This window comes from Strongylocentrotus purpuratus, unplaced genomic scaffold (assembly GCF_000002235.5).
Source record: "Strongylocentrotus purpuratus isolate Spur 01 unplaced genomic scaffold, Spur_5.0 spur5_scaffold_3, whole genome shotgun sequence".
Taxonomy (NCBI): Eukaryota; Metazoa; Echinodermata; class Echinoidea; order Camarodonta; family Strongylocentrotidae; genus Strongylocentrotus; species Strongylocentrotus purpuratus.
Window position 1 is genome coordinate 8,481,827 of NW_022145609.1, and position 15,171 is coordinate 8,496,997.

The 15,171-nt window shown below is 39.6% G+C and overlaps 1 protein-coding gene across 1 annotated transcript in view; it reads left to right on the forward strand.

Annotated features, from left to right (window-relative positions):
* The window catches only part of LOC115928612, a 51,632-nt gene that overhangs the window by 18,530 nt on the left and 17,931 nt on the right, over window positions 1-15,171 (forward strand). Inside the window, exons 21-35 of the mRNA XM_030996064.1 lie at window positions 429-683; window positions 1,231-1,491; window positions 2,228-2,473; window positions 3,165-3,425; window positions 4,214-4,413; window positions 4,943-5,107; window positions 5,735-6,809; window positions 7,222-7,730; window positions 8,440-8,778; window positions 9,429-9,548; window positions 10,341-10,534; window positions 11,373-11,499; window positions 12,061-12,235; window positions 13,712-13,902; window positions 14,309-14,536. Coding sequence (XP_030851924.1) covers window positions 429-683; window positions 1,231-1,491; window positions 2,228-2,473; window positions 3,165-3,425; window positions 4,214-4,413; window positions 4,943-5,107; window positions 5,735-6,809; window positions 7,222-7,730; window positions 8,440-8,778; window positions 9,429-9,548; window positions 10,341-10,534; window positions 11,373-11,499; window positions 12,061-12,235; window positions 13,712-13,902; window positions 14,309-14,536 — 4,346 coding nt within the window. The remainder of the gene's footprint in view (window positions 1-428; window positions 684-1,230; window positions 1,492-2,227; window positions 2,474-3,164; window positions 3,426-4,213; window positions 4,414-4,942; window positions 5,108-5,734; window positions 6,810-7,221; window positions 7,731-8,439; window positions 8,779-9,428; window positions 9,549-10,340; window positions 10,535-11,372; window positions 11,500-12,060; window positions 12,236-13,711; window positions 13,903-14,308; window positions 14,537-15,171) is intronic.

Below are 15,171 nucleotides of genomic sequence, written 5' to 3' on the forward strand. Positions count from 1 at the left end.
AAGGACAAAAAGTGAACTATCTGTGTAAGGATATACTAACAACTAATATTTCAAAAGAGGAATCCTATTTTTTTAAATACTTCCAGAAGTTTTATGCCTTACACAGATCAGAGTGTACTGTGAAGCTCAAAGCTTTATTAGGATTACATAGGATAACATACTATTTATGCTCTTTGATAGAAGAAACTATACAAACAGATTGTTCTGTGTGCAATATAATTCTTTAATTTCTTTTAAGTCCCAGCTTGAAAAGCTGTGGGATGTTTTCATTCATTGCCTTTATTAGGATTTTCTTGTACCAGTAATTTTTTAAAGCATTTATTACAAATTGGATAATGACACATTTTATCTATGCTTTTTGCCAGAAGAAAATATACAAACAGATCATTCCCCTGTGTAACATGGATTCTTCAATTTCTTTACTGAAGGTTCACTGCGTAACGAGACTAACAGTAAGAGACTTCACCTTCAAGCTACCAGGTCTGAAATGACCTACATCTTGGAGGCCGGTATGGACACTATCCCACTCTCCAACGGTATCAAGTTTGTTCCTGTCTTCGCCGTGACGATCCCAGACCTCGTAAGCTACGCTCTGGAAGGACATGTCAGCTGTACAGGAGAGGAAAAGCTTTGGGATCTCAGTCTGGTCGATGACACTGAACGAAAACTTGCTTCTCTGAAAGGTACGTTGCACATGACTTTATTTGATATGTGATATATGATTCTTGTACCCAAGGAGATCTGAAGGCACTGACCCCCTGCGCAATGCAATGCATCCAACACTGGATTGGGACATTTTTATCAAGAGTGAATGTTGTGGCATAATATAATAATAATATTAAAACAGTGCTTATAAAGCGCTTTCCACCGAAGTCTCTAAAAGCGCTATAACAAACAATTATATATTAAACAAAAAAATTACAAATAAACCTACAAATTCCAATATATATGAAATATATATACATCAACGTGAACAGAGTAAATCATGAAAAGCAATTTTGAATAAATGTGTCTTAAGACAAGTTTTGAATTTGTTGACAGTCTGACAATTTTTGACATGTAAAGGTAGTTTGTTCTAAAGTTCAGCAGAAGCTTTGCAAAAAGACCGATGACCATTACAGCATCTGTCAGGTTATAGCTCATAGGTACGGAGAAATAAACTGTTCTATTTGATAACATGGTTGATTCACTTTTTACTGACTCAAGCATCACCTTTGACCTTTGCCCTAGGTGACTTCATCAAGAACGACACCCTGCGTCGTCTGTCTCTCTCTGGTAGCCTCGGTGCCTTCTCCAGCTCCCTCCAGGGCGGCTACAAGTTTGAGGAAGCGCCCTCCTCCGCCATCATCACCCCCATCTTCAGCCTAACGAGCGTCTTCCCTGCCATCTCTCTGAGCATCGGTGGTGGACCCCTGGTCATAGCAGACAGCGGTACGACCATGAACGAATTCTACCTCACGACAGCGAACACAAGACTCATCGAGGTGTCCAGTAAGTACACCACCATTGATCTCCTCCTATGCTTTCTACTTGTTGACCAATTCAGAACTGGAATTATTTAACAGCTAAATAGATAACTATTTATTTCTACAAATTGGCAACATATTCAAGACTGAGTGAGGTGTCCAGTAAGTACACAACTATTGGTCATCATCTTGGCTTGCACTAATCTGGTGTCGCTCTCCAGGTACCCATTACACATATCGGGGGATAAAAATTAAATATTATTATTATTATCCACTGCTCCTCGTTGTGAAAATCATGCCTCAAAACCTAACTATATCAGCAAATGTGATATTACTAACTCCATTAGAGAAGCCATTAGAAAAGCCCTTGGCTTTGAATGTCTGTTGAACTTATAATATGGCATCATATAAATGGTGCGAATGATCATCTTCAGTAAACATGGTCATAAGTAATATTATAGATAATCAGGAATTGAAATTGAAAATGAATGAGCAAATCCAATCAAACTTTAATTGTTTTGTTTTTTAATTAAAAAAGATAATAAATTGTAGTGCTGCAGATTACCAATATGAACTTATGATTAAAAGTTTTGTTCAGGTATTAAAGACATCACAACTGGTACAAAATATGAGGATATCTTCCATTTTTGTTTAGCCTAAGCCATTGACTCTCCTGTAGGCAATGGATTATCATGTGGTTGTGACCAAGATGTTTTTACGAGTACTGGAAAGTCAAATTTTGTTCCACATTCCCTCCTCAGACTTCCATCTTCAGGTGAGACAGAGGAGCTTTGGCTTCCAGGGCAAGCTCAAGGAAACCATCCCATTCGGCGTCGAGTTCGACATGACCAACGACGAGCAGAGGCAGTACTCTGTGGATCTGACACTGACCTCCATCATGGGAGACTACAACATTCGAGGTCTACTCTTCAACAGGTCAGCAGACTCCATCTACAGGCTGGAGGTCATCGCTACGGTCAACAGTACCGAGTACTTCAATGTAACAAGTAAGTGTCGGTTATGTGTTACCCTTGCTTTAAACGAGTGTCGGGCCTGGACCCCATTTCATACAACTTACCATTGATGGTTAATGGCAACTGCCATGGAAACCTTGATTTGATTGGCTGTTAAGTGATGTTGCCATGGTAGTTAATATTAATGTCAAAGTTACCATCAATGGTAAGTTTTATATAACGACCCCTGATTACCCTTTCCCTATTCATCTTTGATCAAGTACGTGACTTTGTTCCTTACCAATGGATTTTCTAGCTTCTGAATTACTGGTAATTGTTTTTTGCCTTGCCCTTGGTTCAGAATATTTTGTGATAAGCATATATGTAGTTCTCATGATTTGGATGATATTCCAAATGATATATCAGACATTTCAGACAAAATTCCCCCTATCCATGAGAAAGTAATTTTTAAATATATATTCAATGTCAGAAGTTCCTGCCATTTTACTCTAAGCATACATGAAATGTGATATATTTCAAGTTCCATGAACCAGATTTCAGATAATGAGAACAATTTAGTTGCCAGGTTTTTTTTTAATATGCAAGTTCAACTGTATGACTTTTATTTCATTGATTGTTAATTAAAAGAATCAAGATTATTAACATTTTATTGAAAGGTAAATGATTTTTAAGCTACCTGTACATGTAGGTAAATCATGAATCACTTTATCTGTTGCCATGACAGCTGAGTTCAAGAATGAGGTCAATGCTCACCAGTACCTGGACACCCTCGTCAAGTTCCGAGGCATACAGATCTTCAGGAGCAAGAATGGTCTCCAGATCCAGGCTCTGAATGCCAAGACCAGGTTCACTCCAATCTTCATCTTGGAAACCAACCTACTTTTCAGCCTCTCTGCGGAAGGATCCATTGATGTATCTGAAAGTGGAATCTTGATTAACAACATGGCCTTGATTAGTGCTGCTGAGGACATCTTCAGACTCAGTGGTAGGTGCTGCATGTTTGAATGCAACCCCTTCTGTTATCCAGAGTCAAAAGCTAATTGTATTAATTTGAAAACACTTCCATCATGTTGCATGCTCCATCTTCGGTAGCATATTGATGTTTTAGACAGAGACAAACATTTTCAGATATTTTCTTCTTTGTTTCTTTTGTTTCTTAAATCCTTGTCTATGTCCCCTCAGAAAAAAAGGAAACAAAATGTAATGATAGTTTACCTGTTAATGGACATTAGGAAGGTTTTCAGAGGAAGTACATGTACATGTAACTAACTAGAGGGGGCAGCAAACGAACAAGATGAATAAGTAGATTATCATGTTCGCCCATTTTTGGATCATTGTTTGATTTCAGACCTTTACATCTCCAGCTTTTCCAGGCTTTATCTTGTAAGGTTACAGTTTGGGTTCCTACATGTTGTAGACTCATTTTAGGGTCCTTGGGTAAGACAACCTGGTATTGCTTCCCTCGATATATATGAAGAGCTTAATTCCAAAAGGAGCTAAATTCACTTTTGATGAAAATTGAGTTGCATGTATTCATATCAGAACATTGTTCACTTAAATACCTGTCTTTCAATGAAATTATTTACCTAGATTTTAGGAGCAATTATGAACAAATGCATCATTTTTCCAAAGACGCCTGTACAAAATATGGTTAACAATTTTTTTTTTTTCTGAAGTTGCAAAAATGGATTTAGCTCCTTTTGGAATGAAATTCTTCATATGTAGAATTTGTAGGCAAAGGTTGCAGTAAAATATGTTTATTTCTGTTGACAGGTTCTGCCTCAGTTGATCGTGATGCAAGGAGCGTCAGTTGGTCATTTAACGTTGATGGTGCATACATCACCGAGGTCGTATCAGGTTCTGCCTCCCACCATGAGAACACGGTTCTCTTCCAGGCATCAATGGCTTCGGATGCATCATCAAACCAACCTGACTACCGTCTCACCATTGATCTACAGAACTCCACCAAAGAGGTATGTGTGTGTGTGGAATCGTTTAGCCATCATTGTACAGTCAAACCTGTCTATAAAGACCACCCAAGGGAAACAGACGAAGTGGCCACTGTAGACAGGTGGCCTTTCTAGACAGGTTCTACAACATACATTTCTCTCTCAAGGGAGACAAAATACATGGCCACCATAGACAGGTGGTCTTTATAGAGAGGTAGTTGCTAATACAGGTTTGACTGTACACAAATATTTCATGTTTGCAAGTGCATTAGTAATTATGTATGATAATGAAGAAGACTTCTCAAGATATTATCTGTCTCATTGTAGTGCACTAATGCTCGAGCTTCAAAACATAAAATGAAAAGGTTTACCCATCTCCAAATACACATGTACATGGACACGCTTCAAAGTTATAGAACCGACGGTGCTGATATTTTAACAAAGCAACATGGACATGCTGGAACATTACGACGATAAAAGCTCCCACCCACCTACCATAAGAAATTAGATATAGAAAACGTACATGTGAACTCTCCTATTTTGTTTTTGATAGGGTGAGATCTTCTCCTGGGATGGCAAGATTGAACTGGACATGCCCCATCACCCGGAGCTGAGCTTCCGTATGGACACCGAGTACACCCTCACACCCTCACGCTCTACCGGTAATGTCTTCAGGATCTGCTATGACGGTATCGATTGCACCTCCACCGACAAGAGGGTATGTTCAATGCTGTTCTTCAGTTTCTTGTAGTTCTCTTTTGTTCTTTGAAGGCAGGGCAATGTATTAATTGGTGTATCTCATGTATGTGGAAAATATGTCAAGTTTATTCTTACAAAGAAGTCTTATTTCCTTTGAGCACTGTCCATTCAATCGCAAAAGAATCTGCATATAACAGATGGCAAATGGATGATTAGATACATGTCAATAAGAAGAAACTAAGGATAAACACTGATGAAAATCTAGCAAATTGGAGGATATCTTACCTATGACTATATGGATATCAACCTACAGTGAAGGTGAACACACCTTTAGATACAAAGAAACAAGAAAAAAAAAAACGTTTTAATAATTTTACCCTCATGTTTTTTTTTATTGACAAGGCATAATAGGTTTTATATCGCGTACAATATATACGATTCATATCCATTATAAGCAAGTATCGGTTCTTTTCCATTCAATTGCGGGATATGTTACTAAAAATACTATCTGTATATATTCATCCTTAATTTAGAGCACATAGTATTCTTAAAGACTATTTTGAAAAGATTATGGTTCCAGTGTGCTGTACTACATCATGCTTCATCTCTCCTTTGTTTTGCTGCATCCCACTTTTCATTCAAACAGATCACTTTGGGCCATGACCTGACCTTCAATCGTGTGAAGACTGTTTCGTACAGTCATGACATGGAGGTAACATACACCCATCCTGCAGCTGATAAGGATTTCACCTTGGACTGGACCACCGGCTCCACCGCAGATGTCTCCTCTGGCACTACGCTGACTCTAAGGGACCACGAGGATGATCTCTTTACCACCACCATAACGTACATCCCTGAAAAATCCGCTAGGAACGGCTCAGTGAGCCTCCTCGTCAAGGCTCCAGGTTACTTTGATTATGAGTACACAGACACTTTCCATTTCAGCAACCCCAAGGACATACTCTACCTATCTAAATACAGATCAGGAGAGCAGGTCATGAGCTTCCTAGTTCGATTCAATATGACCGGTGAAACCGACAGCTCCTTCTGGACATCCACTGTGTTGGAATACACGGACATCAGAAACAATGATTATACTCTGGAATACATCTTTGCACACACTGGCAGTGCCAACGAGCTGACCTCGATGACCATTAAGAAAAATTCTGAGCTGAAGATGCATATGTTAGAGGAAACCACAATGGAGATGTCAGACACCAGAATCCTTTCTCGTTACACTCGTGTTCTCAAGACGACCTTCCAACCTGCCCAGGATTTGAGCTACAATCAAACCGTGATTGTCAATCCACAAACTGGCAATGGTAACGTGGATATGCAGCTTCGATTCCTGCCTGGCCAGAAGCCGATTTCGCTCATAGCTGATTACACCAATAAGAGCACAGATGCAAAGAAAGAAGGCCACATCATTGCCACTCTAAGCCTGCCAAAGACCTCCATCACCGTTGTCTGTGAAGGAAAGCTAGAGAAGGGTGTCCCATCTGGCAACCTGAGCATTAAGTTCCAACCCCTGATGAGATCTGCTGAAACCTATGCCATTGAGTTGGCCATGAAGAACAGGAGTTCCTCACCCAGCCAGATTTACGACACTGCCCTGATTTTCAGGTCCCCTGCAGATGTCAGCTATGGCATTAAACACACCATTGAATATTCTGAAGATGTGTTCTTCCCATTGACATCTTCCCTCACTGGCATTTGGGGAGGTATGTCCTAGTAATTTGATTGTATTGTAATATTGATAGCAAAGTTACAGTCCTTTTGATAGTAATAATGTTCCTTTTAGCTCTACTTGTTGTAGCATCAATTGAGACCAGTACTTTAAGAACAAAATGCTGATATTATTTTGATGCAAAGGACTTTTAGACAACATGTTGAGGACTTAATTAAGTATCCATCCTTATGGAGGGTACATGTAAACTTTGAGTTTTTATTGCAATTGCCAGGTTTGTATAAACTAAAGCTCATTTATTATTTTCAAACCATTGGAAGAAGCCTGTTGCTTCATTGTTAAGGTGTCTTTCGAATTTTAAACAGAGGACATCTTATTTAAAGCTGAAACTTGGGTTGCGACACAATCCATTTGATTTATGTGTTTCTTTGTTATTTACTGTACAGAGGAGGAGGTGACTGTTGGTACATCGCTAACATTTGATGAGAGCCTTAACATGAGAACGGAGTTGGACTTGAGCCTTGCCATACCTGAGCATATGTACCGCTTCAGTGGTCGATTTGACAGAGGTTCGCGTAACATCACCATCACGAAAGACTCCCACATTATCTGGTCAAGCAACTACATCCAGAACGTCCAAGAGTCCGATGCCGGCTCCACATTCACTCTCGAGATCCGTGAGATCGTGATGACCTATGGCTCCGAGATGACCCTGACCCTCTCCAACCTCAGCAACGCATATGCTTTCAATCTTCAGATGCAGGATAATAATAGGGAGGCTATCTATACCAACTGGGCCCTTGACCTTTTCCCAGGTCAGAACCGCTTTGACCTCACAACAGAATCCAGATCTGACTTTTTACCAGGTTACAACACCAAGACCTCTCTAAATTTCATGAAAACTGAGCAGTCCACAACTCTCTCCTCCTCACTGAACGTCGACAGTACCGATATGGTAAGTTCTCCCGGTGTTTTGTTGTCTCTTCTCAATATTGCAGTATACACTTGGAACTTGAATTATTGTTATAAAAGTACAGTGTTTAAAACACTGTTGCACAAACACAAAACAAATTGCACAAACACAACGCCACTAGGCTATCGTCGATTCAACAGAAAAAGTACTAAGAGAGGACCAGTAATTACGCCCTCTCACATTGCCTGGTGAAAATCATCCAATGACGATGAAAACGCCATAAATCACAACAACAACAACATCATGTACTCTCAGGAATACATTCAGCTCTCCGTCATCGCTTACATGAAACTTACATTGATCAGACCTAATTGAAACTGAGTCATGTCTATGGGATGGTGAGATTGAAGGTCATTCTCAGACGTAAATATTTAAAATATAATTGGTACATGTCAGTAAACAGTTAATTTTACACACCTTCGAGTTGTTAACAAAAGGTTCTATTAAAATAGAAAAAAACATTCTTGATAGTTTATTTTTGTAAATAATTTTCTGTTTACTTAATCATCACGTGCATAGTGATGACATGTCAACCAAACTTCTTGAATCAGGAGAATTCTGTGACTGTAGTTGTGATGTGACTTGTAAGAGTATAAAGAATGAGGCTGTGCAATGCAATGTATTAAATTAAATTGTCCCCTCTCCTCTTCTCTCTCTCTCTCTCTCTCTCTCTCTCTCTCGCTCGCTCCAGCTCTCCATGACATTCACCAATGCTGCATCAGAAGAGCCCATGTCCCGTACCACCCAGATTGTCTTCAGGCAGCCCACCAACCCCGACCTCCGTCTGCGTCAGGTCGTCATCTCTGATTCCTGCAGCATGACTGCGCAAGGTATCACCCACAACACCACCCTGATGTGGGGTAACCTCCTCCCCACCCAGGCCATCGCTCTTCGTTTCATCGGCAACAGAAACGAGGCTGGAGCAGGAGCGACTATCATGCTTCTCAACGAGGGACGCGTCTTTGGCTTTGGAAGGTTGTTCACCCTAGCTCTTGGAAAGACAAGAACTGCAACTGATCAAACAGGCACTGTAAGTTCTTTATATCACATCTGGGCCCCATTGCACAAAACTTATCATTGATGGTAACTTTGCCATCAATGTTAACTACCATGGAAACCTTAATTTTGATTGGCTGTTGAGCCCTGTTACCATGGTACATGTAGTTGCCATTGATGGCAAAGTTACCATCAATGGTAAGTTTTATGCAACGGGCCCCAGATGCTCAACTTAAGATAAGACATTGTGGCTACAGTCTAAACACCTTGCTTAAGCCTGCTTGTACAATTTCAAGTGGCTGCAAGTATACATTAAACATCCATAAAGCAGCTACATGTAGGCTAATTGTAGAAAGTTATGATGAGAATCTGGCGTACGTTGCAATATTTTTCAGATGCAAAGACTCTCTCCAAGTGAAGAATTCAGATGTTATTAATTTGACCATGAAAATACAAGATAATGTAAGGGATCTAAGATAAAGAGTAAAATAAGATGAAGTGGTATGTGGGTCAGGGTTAAGAATAATAAAACCCTTCTTGTTGCCCGCAGATAGTATTCTTTTGTGTTTATTTGTGATATTCTTTCCATTGCGGGAGGAGATAGAAACCAATGAACATTGAGTTCAATATGAATTTGTATAAGAACTAAACACTTCTTGAATGTTGACACTTTCTCTGCTTCAGATCACTCTTACCAGTGAGACTGGTAACATCTTCTCTCTTCAAACCGTGCTGACAAACACCAGCCAGGGGTACATGAAGGATTATGATACTAGCATCACCATGACCGTACTGGACAGACATGTAAGTTATCAGGTGTTTTTTTTTTATTGTGAGATAGTGGTATTAGTTCTTTAATTCCTATTTTCGAATATATGTACATTATAGTATATCATTGTGGTGAATGCATGTTTCAAACAATATTATAAAGTTCTGAAACCTACCTTGGAGTCCTGTAGTTAAGTGCTTAGAGACCCAAGCGCTTAGAGACTTCGGTGGTAAGCGCTTTATAAGTAATGTTTTTATTATTATTATTATTAGCAAAATGTGGTAGCATTAAAAGACCCATGCAGAATGCAAGATGCAAAATAGTTTTTGACGTCAGTGAATTAAAGTTCCTTTATGACAATCACCACATTTGAATGGTAGTTGAGTTAGTTTAGGTAGTATAGTGCCTTGTCAAAGTACAATGTAGTATATGTATTTACCAGCTATAAAGATGTTTCTATCTCTGATGTCTGTCTTTGTCATTCCTGAATCTGTCATGAATATCAATAAGACATGCAAGTTTTCTTTACCCAAAGATGTTACTTTTTGTTGTTGGGGGGGGGGGGGGGGGGGGGGGGGGTCATATCACATAGTTACGCATACTGGGGTAGGGTTGATGTCTTGATCCGTAAGTACCATGGATTACCATTTGTTTAATGGAAGAACAAGGAGGGGGGAGAGGGAGAGCAAGGCCCCTTGCACCCACTAGCTACGCCTATTTTAAACTATCTACATGTCCATGTACATAACTAAAACGGTCAATATCTTATGTTTGAAAGTGAGACTTTGATAAGCTATCAACAATTTATGCTCCTATGCTCTCTTTAGCCAATCACCGTTGGGGCTAGTCTGGTCCATAACAGCAGTAACAGAGTCCTAGATGCTGATCTTGCCATCACCTACAGCGCAGACATGAACCAGAAACTGACCGCTGGCATTGAGCTCACTCGTGTCCCTAATGGTCACTCCATTGTACTGAACCTACGTCATTTGGTCAACATCATTGATGTCACCATCATTGGGTGAGTGAATCCTTGACCATTTGCTCTTGTATGTCATGCTTATATACCTCAGTCACACGGCCAAACCGACCAGACCGACTGAGTCTTGGCAATTCGGGAATGTAAATTTCTGATTGGTCCGTTGTCGGCCTGGTGTTGGTCTCCCCAGTGTGTTAGGTATTGGTATTAAACCCCTGGCTCCTACTTGTTCCTAATTTGAACCGTGTCATGTATCAAACCTCACCTTCCAGCTTTTGCTATGTCATACAGTATATAACTGTTGATAGCATACTATCAATATTGAAAAATAATAGTCAGCAGCTGAATATTTCTCCCCTAGGAATATTATCTCCTCTATCGAGACATTAAGGTATATGTAAGAGGGAACGATACATCAAATTTCGTTATGTCGTCAAAGCATTTTTGTTACAAACAAATTTCAACTTTTTTTTTTCAAAAAAAAATTCTGTTTAGAATACAGAATGAATAATGGTAATCATTTCAAGAATTTAAAATGATGATTGTGTCTCTTGAAAGTCAAAGGCATTTACTTACCCTACCTGTTTGTAAAAATATATTCATGCCATTTTGGCTCTCAGTAGTGGAAGACTAGTATTAAAGCAAGCCAGTGTCTTTAAATTCATTTATTATAAAGTGCTTTTTATAAATGTAATGCTTCCTGGGAGAAATTTCAATTAATTTAAACATATTTGTAGATGCAATATTTTTTCTGACTTGTTTTTCAATACAGATCGATCAATTGATCTTATTTACTGGGTGTAAGCCACAAATATGTTTAAATAGTTAAAAAGTGCTTGTAAATTAACAAATGCATTTTTTACATCCTTTTTTTTTCTAGTACATACTCCAATTCATCCGATCTATTTGAGATGTCGCTTGAGAACAGTGTACTTCTTGGAGATGAAAGGCACCAACCTGAACTCTCATTCTCGCTGGACAGAGGCACCAAGGAAATATCATTTATGGTATTGTTTTTTACTATTCATTTTCATAGAAATACAATCAAGGCAAATAACAGTTTGAACCCTTGTCAGTTGTAGTGCATCAGATTGCTGGGTCTTCTGCACTTAATGATGGGCTCTGTACTATAATAGCTGCTTGACACAGCCAGACACTGGCTTAGGCTTGACTGAAAGATGAAATTGTGTTGGAATTGTCAAATTAGTGTCTGTGCATGCCTGCAGTCTAAATAGACTGTATTCGTACAGCAAAACAATGAAATAATTGGCAATGTATAAACCACTGTTTCACTTTTAGTACTTAATTTACATAAATGTTAAGAAGGAGAATGAAAGAAAAATTGATGACATGGTCCTGTTTATTGGAAGATAAGGCTGAGAATTTCCTTCTAAAAGTAAATGCACATATAATGTAGAGTGTACATTGAACGTACTGTGATCATTGTTATGATCTTTATAATAATTGACAATTTGTATAGGGGTGCGAGTCATCTTGGCTAAAATCTCTTGAAATGTTTTCTTTTCTTTTGTAAATGTATTAATCACCTTGTATTCATGAACTTGCAGTACACTGGCAGTAGAAACTACGGATTCAACGGCCAGTTCTTGAACATGACCACTGAAGAAGGCAGGGTGTATGAAATCAACTGTCGCAACAATTACAACGGTCGTGTGGTGCCTTACAGCATGGTGTTCAATGAACCACGAAGGATTGTTGGAATGGTGGTTCAGTACAACCCAGGTATGTACGAGAGATTAAGTTGTCTTCTGCCGCCCTCTTGAGTGGCGGATTTAGGATCCCCTGGCAAGGGGGCAGGGGCGCAAATCCAAAGTAAAAAAAAGGTGATCATGTTTCTGGTGTGCCCTGCTGGTGAAAAATATCTCTGACAAGCACCACCACTGCTTGGCGGGGGGGGGGGGGGGGGGGGGGGGGGGGGGGGGGGGGGGGGAAGAGGTGTAAATGCTCACTTCTCATTTTCCTTCATGATATCAATATTTATTTTTATGCCTCCGTTACGAAGTAGCCGGAGGCATTATGTTTTCGGGTTGTCCGTCCGTCCGTCCGTACGTCCCGTTCTCGTGATCACGTTATCTGAAGAACCGATTGATGGATTCCTGCCAAACTTTGATCATGTATGTATCTTGCAGAGCCGATGAACTGATTAGATTTTGGGGTCACGAGGTCAAAGGTCAAAGGTCACAGGGCTCATTATATATGCAAAAACAGCTCGTGATCGCGTTATCTCAAGAACCGATTGATGGATTCCTGCCAAACTTTGGTCATGTATGTATCTTGCAGAGCCGATGAACTGATTAGATTTTGGGGTCACGAGGTCAAAGGTCAAAGGTCACAGGGCTCATTATATATGCTAAAACAGCTTGTGATCGCGTTATCTCAAGAACCGATTGATGGATTCCTGCCAACTTTGATCATGTATGTATCTTGCAGAGCGGATGAACTGATTAGACTTTGGGGTCACGAGGTCAAAGGTCACGGGGCTCATTATGTATGCAAAAACAGCTCGTGATCGCGTTATCTCAAGAGCCGATTGATGGATTCCTGCCAAACTTAGGTCATGTATGTTACTTGCAGAGCCGATGAACTGATTAGATTTTGGGGTCATGAGGTCAAGGTCAAAGGTCATGCGGCTCATTATGTATGCAAAATAGCTTGTGATCGCATTTTCATTAGAACAGATTGATGGATTCCTGCCAAACTTAGATCATATATGTATCTTACAGAGTCAATGAACTGAGTAGATTCTTGGGTCATGAGGTCAAAGGTCAAATGTCATGGGCTCATTATGTATGCAAAATTAGCTTGTGAACGCATTCTCATTAGAACTGACAGATGGATTATTATTTAACTCAGGACATCTTGCAGAGCCAATGAACTGAGTAGATTTTAGGGTCATGAGGTCAAACATCAAAGGGTCATATATGTATATGAGAAATTGCTTGTAATCACGATATTCTGAGAACCTGTTAATGGATTACAATGAAACTTGAATTTGAAAAATTCTTCTGTTTTGGTTTGTAAACTTGCTCTATGACGGAGGCATCATTTTCGACTGCGCGCAGTCGAAGTTCCATCTAGTTATTATTATTATTCATATTGTATTACTATTAATATTGCTTTTAATTCTATCAATTTTATTATTGTTGATGTTGTTTGTCGCTATTAATGTTATCATTATTATTAATTTCTAACCTTCAGAAAATATTGCGGACACCTGGGAGTTCAGGGCAGGATACGAAAACGACACCGCCATCTTTGTCTCTTTGGACACCGTCCACTCCGGCCAGACCATCCACAACGGTTCTCTCGTCATCAGCTTGGACCGCAACGTGTCTAAGGTTCTCACCACTCAGATCAAGTGGGAGCCAGCTTGGCCACAAGACCTCAAGGTACAGTCACTTCTGTCACACCTCTTTTTTATAACTCTTTATTAAGGCTCGTTTCAGATATGGCAAGGTAAACCGCTGCGAAAAATGCCACCGCCTCGTTTTTAACATGTAAATGAATGGCAAGTGTTCCGCAACAAAGGACTTGCACATATTCACCAAGCTGTGTGTATGTGAGATGCAGAAATATGAAGTGTAAAGTCATTAAAAAAAGCTGCGGTTTTGTCTTGTTTTGTCTGAACTAGTTTCTAGGCTCTTGTTCCAAGGGGTTTGATTTTCATTGATATTTTCCCAAATATGAACATTATTACTTTTCAAATACCTGTAATTCTTCAACCATGTCTTAAATCACAAAATGTTGGGAACAAACTTATTATAATAGCTGTTTTATTTGTCTTTTTTACAACAGGCTGCAGTTCTGAATATAGTTAACAAGACGATGGCACTCCGTGATGTGAAGCGTGCATCCATGTGCAGCAGCTGGAAGGCTCTGGCCCAGAGGATCAACGGCACAGCAACGAGCTTCTTGGTATCCAACGTCAACATTTACACCCAGATCCAGCTGTTGAAGACTCAGGTCAATACCCAATGGGCTCTAAACTCACCAACCAGGATGATCCAACTTGGAAATCTAGTGGTAAGATTCTCATTTTTTGCCTGTTGGAATTCCATCTGTTCTGTTGCGGTGATTTCTTGAATTTGTCTTTGTTAAAGGCCCACTGTACTACTTATAGCTACTTGCTCCCTCTATATAGAAAAAAATGCCTAATCGGTGACCTTTGGTCCCCCATGATCCTCTTTTTCTTATGTTAATTGACAGCTGAGTTAATGAGATAGCCACCTGTCAGTGACCTTCCTGGGTGGTCTAATCCTCTCAACCAAACTTGTACAGATGGGCTTTAAAGGAATATTTAATTGAAAAATTGTTTTGAGAGAGATTCCTTGAGAGTGATCCTGCATGGTTTGACAAGTAAAATTAAAAAAATTAATACTTCACTGGTAATAACTTTCACCGAAGGGAAATGCATGGATACATGTAGCTCTGACATACTGCGAAACTGATTCCAAACCAACTCCAATTTGCACATATGGGACCACACGTTATTAATGTGTTTTTATTGTTGGTATGGGTAGATCAATATCCTTATTAATCTGTTCTCATTACTCATTGAAATTGTTTGACAGATATCATGTTGTCTTGATCATTCAGTGCAAAAGTTATCATAATTATTATCGTCATCGTCATCGACATCATCATCGTTGTTGTCATTG